At 51.6% G+C, this 6,112-nt stretch overlaps 1 protein-coding gene across 1 annotated transcript; it reads right to left on the bottom strand.

The window, feature by feature from the left end:
* Positions 1-723: 723 nt before the first annotated feature.
* LOC150028732 (uncharacterized) lies at positions 724-1,764 on the bottom strand. Its single transcript, XM_090300082.1, has one exon. The coding sequence runs from the start codon at positions 1,762-1,764 to the stop codon at positions 724-726; it is 1,041 nt and encodes a 346-aa protein (XP_090156208.1).
* Between the last annotated feature and the right edge of the window lie 4,348 nt (positions 1,765-6,112).

Raw genomic sequence — 6,112 nt, 5'->3', positions numbered from 1 at the left:
CCTATTTGTCTTTCCACCACGTTGTCCTCTGATCGGGGTTGCTCACGCTGCACGCTTGCCGGGCGAGACTCGTTCATGGGATCTTCTTCCATAGGCGTCGCCTCATCGGGAATCGCCTCCTCTGACTCTTCTTCCATAGGCGAGGCATCACGGCGTCTTCCCTTTGTGCATGCATCATCCGCAGGCATCGCCACTGTAGGTGAAGCATCGTCGGGGGTGGACTCCGTGGGCATCGCCTCTTCTACGGATTCTAGCTCTGCTGACAAACCTGAGACGAGTGGTCGTTCAATTACCATCACCACGCCTCTCTTTGTTTTTAAACTATTCTCATAGCACTTTCGGGCTTCTTCCTGGTCTGACTTGATGACTATCACTTTGCCGCTAAGGTCTGGCAACTTCATCTTCATGTGGCGAGTGGAAGGTACTGCCCTCAATCTGTTTAGGGCGGGTCTGCCCACCAGGTACCGGATACTTTCGGTACATGACGTCGTTCCATCAGTGAACGTCGTCCTTAGCTCCAAGTACCCACGTACCTCCACTGGGTTATCTGCAAACCCGTACAAGCTCAAGATGTCCGGGGACAACTGTAGCTTGTTGAAGGTCGTCCAGAACATGACATCTGCGGAACTGCCCTGGTCGACGAGAACTCTATGTACCTTCCTTCCTGCTATAACTACTGAGATGACCACGGGGTCATTGTCGTGCGGGACGACATCCCGTAGGTCAGCCATTGTGAACACAAGGTCTAATTCCCAAGGGTCGTCCGGAAATTCTTCTGCAACTGAATCCACCAGAAATGGTGTGAACCTCCCCATGGACTGGCATCTCGTGTGCCTGGCCTTCCTCTTGTACTGCCGTGGCTGCTGTTGTAGTGAACCCTGCGAGGTAATCCTTTAGGAAGCCACTCTTCACAAGCTCATCCAACTGATAGCCCAGCGCCAAACAGTTATTAATATGATGTCCAAATGCTTCGTGGAATTCGCACCACGATTCCTTGTGGGGCCCCAGAATTTTGTCAGACTTCGCTGGTGGCCTCAACCTGTCCGCTATCTTGGGCACAACGATGAGGTCTTTGAGCTCCACCACAAAGTTGTGCCTCAGTGGTCTACTTCCCTCTCTCCTTCCTTCGGCTCGGCCCCTTGGCGGGGCTCTCCTCGCCTCGTAGGTGCGCTTCCTGTCTGGGTTCCTTCTCTCTGTGGCAGCTTCGTGGACCCTAGCAGGTTGTGTGCGTATTTGTGCCCTTGGTCGCACAGGCGCAACAATAGTGCACTTCTCGTACGCCTGGTCCTCCGAGGCAATCTGCTCTACCGCCCGACGCCTTACTTCAGCAAAAGTCTTGGGGCAGCTGCGGTTGAGCGATTTGCTAAAAGATCCAGGACGCACCCCCTTCCTAAATGCGTACACGATCATGGGCTCTTCTGTGGTACCCACTTTCACCACCTGTGCCCCAAAGCGACTTATGTATTCGTTCAGGGTCTCCCCTTGGAATTGTTTCACGTCGAAAAGGTCGTACGAGACGGGGGCTGGGGCCCTGTTGGCTAAGTACTGCTCTCTAAATAGTCGTGAGTGTTGTGCAAAGGACGTGACGTGACCCTCTGGAAGGCTGACGAACCAATCCAGGGCCATCCCAGTCAAAGTGCTCATAAAGAGCTTGCATTTTACGGCATCAGAGTCACTGACCAACATCATCTGTGCGTGGAACGTCGTGAGGTGCGCCTCATGATCCTCCTTTCCTGTGAAGGTCACCTTGGGCCCTGTTAACATGTTAGGGATTGTTGTTCCCAAGATCGCTTGTGAGAATGGGGTGGTGAATTCCCTAGGTGGGGAGGTAGTCTCAGGCTCGTCTACATTGCGCCGATCGCGACGTAGCTCCTCGTTGGTACGGTGGAGTTCATCGTTTCTCGCCTGAGAAGCTGCGAGATCCGCCTGCATGCGTTCCTGCTCTGCTTTTGAGGCTGCCATTGCTTCTTGCAGCCCCTGCATCATGCCCATGAGCTGTTGCATGGTCATCTCTTCGCTCCTAGAGCGCGGAGGTCTCGTGGTCATGGCTTTCTGGAATTTTTCTCAACTTATTTGGGTTTTGAGAATTGGAACTGAAAAACGTGTGTGGTGGGACTGACGTTTTATATCGAGCCCCACGGTGGGCGCCAAATGTTCCCGCCAGTTCACCGGTATCGTCTTTGCACGTGGCTTGTCCTCGCGAGCTAGGGCACCTTCGTTTGCTCCGTCAAAGACACCTGAAAAGAGAAGTGAACAAAGGGGCGCCCTCGCGGCCGTTTGCACTCCGACGATCAAGTCAGCTAGCGAGAAACATCAAAGTGACACACCCTTGGGAGGTGGTCAAAGAAACTGTACTGAATGACTGAAACTACGTAACTAGAACTGTGTTGCCCTAATTACCTTGTGCTCACTGTGAGTGTGTCGCGAAGACAACTAGGGTTTTCTCTGTGTATCTGTGTGTATTAGGTTAAAACTCGGTCCTTTTTCAAATGAGGTTAAGGTCCCTTTTTATACATCTCTCATCATTAAAGCGCATTAAAGCGTATAAAAATGTTCTTTGGAATATACGAATCTTAACTTACTTAACGTGTACTGTTCCGGCCGGTTGACCTGGGACGTCTTTGTGCGCAACCTTGCTCGTCAGCTAGGGACACCTTCCCTCTGGCTACCTGTGGATACCTGCAAAGAAGGACAAAAGGGCGCCCTAGCGGCCGTTTGCACTCCAACGCTCAAGTCAGCTAGCGAGAAACACCAAAAACTCTACACCTCCGTATCGGAGCACCGTGAATGGCACTCTGAAGGTGGTCGAAAGAACTGTGTGTTGTGTATCTTTTCTCCCTCTGGCAAAAAACCTCTCTCTAGTCCCTTGTGAGTAGCCTCAAGACTCGAGCAAGCAACTAGAGTGTATTCTGGGAAAGTATGCCAAAAGTTCGAACCAACCTCGTTTCCAACATCCAAGGTTCTATTTAAACACCTCTAGCATTTAATTATGAAACGTTCAGCGCCTTTAAGACGTTTAAACCGCCTGAAGCATTTAAAGTACCTTAAAACGCTCGAAACGTAAACTTTAATTACCTTTAAATAACTTTAATTACCTTATACCTGACAAATGGATGTTGCTGTTCTGACTTGGCTGCTATTACACGTGGAGGGCCTCACAGCACCGCGACCCAACTTAGGGGTATTCCCTTGTGTGAGCCCTCCTTCCTAGGAGTGCATCTGCGCAAGGGGTGACTCTTTGGGTGCCAACTCATGCCTCCAAACCTCTAGTCACTCGCTTTGAGAGCGTATCTACTTTCCTCTCGTACCCTGCACCTGGCTGCCCCTGGGCGTGACCCTTCTCATGAGTCGTAACTATCCGAAGGGCTTCTCTGGGGCGACATCGGCACTTCATGAGTCAGATTGCCCTCCACTGGCGCTAGTACTATGGCCTTGAAGCCACCTTTATCTTCCCTTTATTGCTACCCCGGGTTATCGGGGTTTGAGGCCTTCCCATGGCGTCACTCCCTCCATGGTCTTTCCTACCCATGGGTATCGGGGAGCAACACTGTGGATGCCTTGCCTTGGTGAAATTTTACCTTAGGGACGCCCTACCTTGGTGACGCTTTCTTCAGGCAACGTCTTATCCGGGCGACGCTTCCTCTTGGCGACGCCTCGCCTTGGTGATGCTTGCACTTGGCGTCGTCTCACCTAGGCGACGCCTTATGTTGACTTTGACCTGGACCTTGACTTTGACTTTGACCTTGACTTTGTCAATGCCCGGGTACGGGACGGTACACAAGCCCCCCAGTCTTAAGCTGATGACTTGTTTTCAGCGAAGAGACTAAGGCCTCGTCCACGCCATCCACGTGGCATCCTGGTGACGTGTCATTCTTGTTGACGTGACACTCCTCAAACTATTGACGTGACATTCTCTGAACCATTGGGGTGCTCTTAATGGTTGATTGGACGTCCTCTGAAACGGGGAAAGCCACCTTTTGGGGCCACGCTTAATAGCTCGCAACGTGGTTCATCACGCGGTCAGCCTCAAGAGTCTCTTGCGCTCCCATTGAGCGCCTAATCCCTTGACACGCGACTCAATCGCACGGTCCCAAATTAGCGCCTCTTGGGTTGCAAATGTAACGTTTAAGACTTCGAAATCCCGCGCCCCAAACACTGTTCTATTCACTCTTTCGCATTGTGCGCTACTGTTCATCTCTCTTTCTCTGAAATTCTAGCGATCGCTGCTCCCTCTGCGCTTCCTCGACAACCACCGACCCACACGTTCAAAGCTATGATTTTTCTACCTCCATGGCTCTTCTTCTTCATTGCGTTACATTGCTGTGTATGAACTGCCTGGGACTGTTTATGTTTCTGCATTTCTGTATACTTTTCGCTCCTTCGTTCTTCTACGCTCTCTTCTCCCCCTTTCTGGGTTTCTTCACGTGGGTGGCATTTTCTAGGGTTTCTCTTCCCCTTTCTGCCTTGCAATCGCTTGTTAAAACCCTTTTCCTTTCTTCTTTCTTCAGCTATTTATCCGCATCATGGTGCACTCGAAACCGAAGTCCAGTTCTCCCCCCAAGACCAACTACAAGGCCTTCTATAAATGGGCCTCTGACGATCTCTTAAACGAATGCACCACCTTGACAACCTTCAAGGATCTGGAGAACCATCGGGGTGACCCTCATTTATACAACTTCAACGCCTTCTGCCGCACCCATGATGCTCACATCTCCGTCCGCCCAGGCACACCTGGGGAACCCGTTTGTGTGGATGACAGACCCAGGGGTAGGGCCCCCTTTTTCTTCATGTACCAAATTGTATTCAAACGCGTTGGTGTGCGCCTTCCATTTACACTCTTCGAGAGGGAACATTTACACTGTTGGGCATTCTGTCGATGCGACGTTTTCTGAATGTTAACCAGTGACGCCAGGATCATCCTCCCATCCTCTGACACGTTGCTCGATCGCACGGTGCTCCCATTTGCGTCACTTGGCGCTCCAACTGCAATATTTAGATCTTTGAAATCTTGTACCTGCGTCCATCATCTCTGTGTTTTCGCACCCTCCTTACACCGCTACACAGAGAGTTCCTTCTGCGTTCTTTCTAGTTGGCGTTTTTCCTCCCGCACTCCTAACGCGTTATTCTCCTTCGATCTCTCAGCTCTTTCGCCGATACTTTGCGCCGACATGTCTTCCCATGCTCCTCCCCCTAGGGTTAACCCCAAGGACCTTTATGCATAGGCTTTGCGCGAGCTTCTCGACGAATGCTCCATCTTACTCTCCACCAGGGCCACAAGGGAACTGTACTGCCCTGGTAGTCGGAAGTGATGACGTGGCATCAAGTTATTGTATAGGCGTGTTGGTAAGACGCCAGGTTGGCAGGAGGAAGGGAAGTCGGGGGGTTCGTGAAGTCGCCAGTTATTGAGTTGGCGTGCTTCGATCTCCAGCACACCAGAACCGGCGGTCACCAAGTTGAAGATGAAGTCGCCAGATGTAAACTCAGGCGACCAAGTGATTCAAGATCGCCGGAGCAAGCACATCGCCGAAGATGAAGGTGATGCAGATTATGAAGGCGGCCGGCGAGACCACAGGGAAGGTGTGTAACGAAGGCACCCTAGCTCGCCAATCCAGTAGAGATCGCGCTCCAAGTTAGCTATGCACTGGGCCGTACCATGCATAAGTAACTTAGCCAAAAGAGAGTCAGAAGCAGCGCCCAAGTCAAGGAGGCTCCAGATGATGGCACGTGTACGGCTGGATGCGAGCCACGTGTCCAGGTGTGTAACTGCCAGGAGAGAGAAAGTGCCCAGGTATATAAGGGTTTCCCAACGAACTTCTGAGGTACGCACGTTCAGATTGTCTTCTTTACGCTTGCGAGTTCTTGAGTATACTGTGAGAGAGAACTGGTTCACGGTTCCTTGAGAGTTCTTGAGTGTTACTCTTGAAGTATTTGGTGGTTCAGTCACTGACTTGGGCGTTGGTGTGCGATCGGTCGCAGCGGCGCCGCTCTGTTCTTTTGCAGGTTCTTGAGGTGGATCGTGACGAAGGACGGAGGTTGAAGCGGTGCACACGTCGATCCAAGTTTGACGAGGCAAGTTCCAACGTTTTGGTCAACAGGCCGGATCAGGAACACA

The sequence above is a fragment of the Phaseolus vulgaris genome, chromosome 3, assembly GCF_051622355.1.
Source record: "Phaseolus vulgaris cultivar YP4 chromosome 3, ASM5162235v1, whole genome shotgun sequence".
Lineage (NCBI taxonomy): Eukaryota > Viridiplantae > Streptophyta > Magnoliopsida > Fabales > Fabaceae > Phaseolus > Phaseolus vulgaris.
Note: the sequence above shows the minus strand (reverse complement) of the source record. Positions and strands in the feature narration are given on the sequence as shown.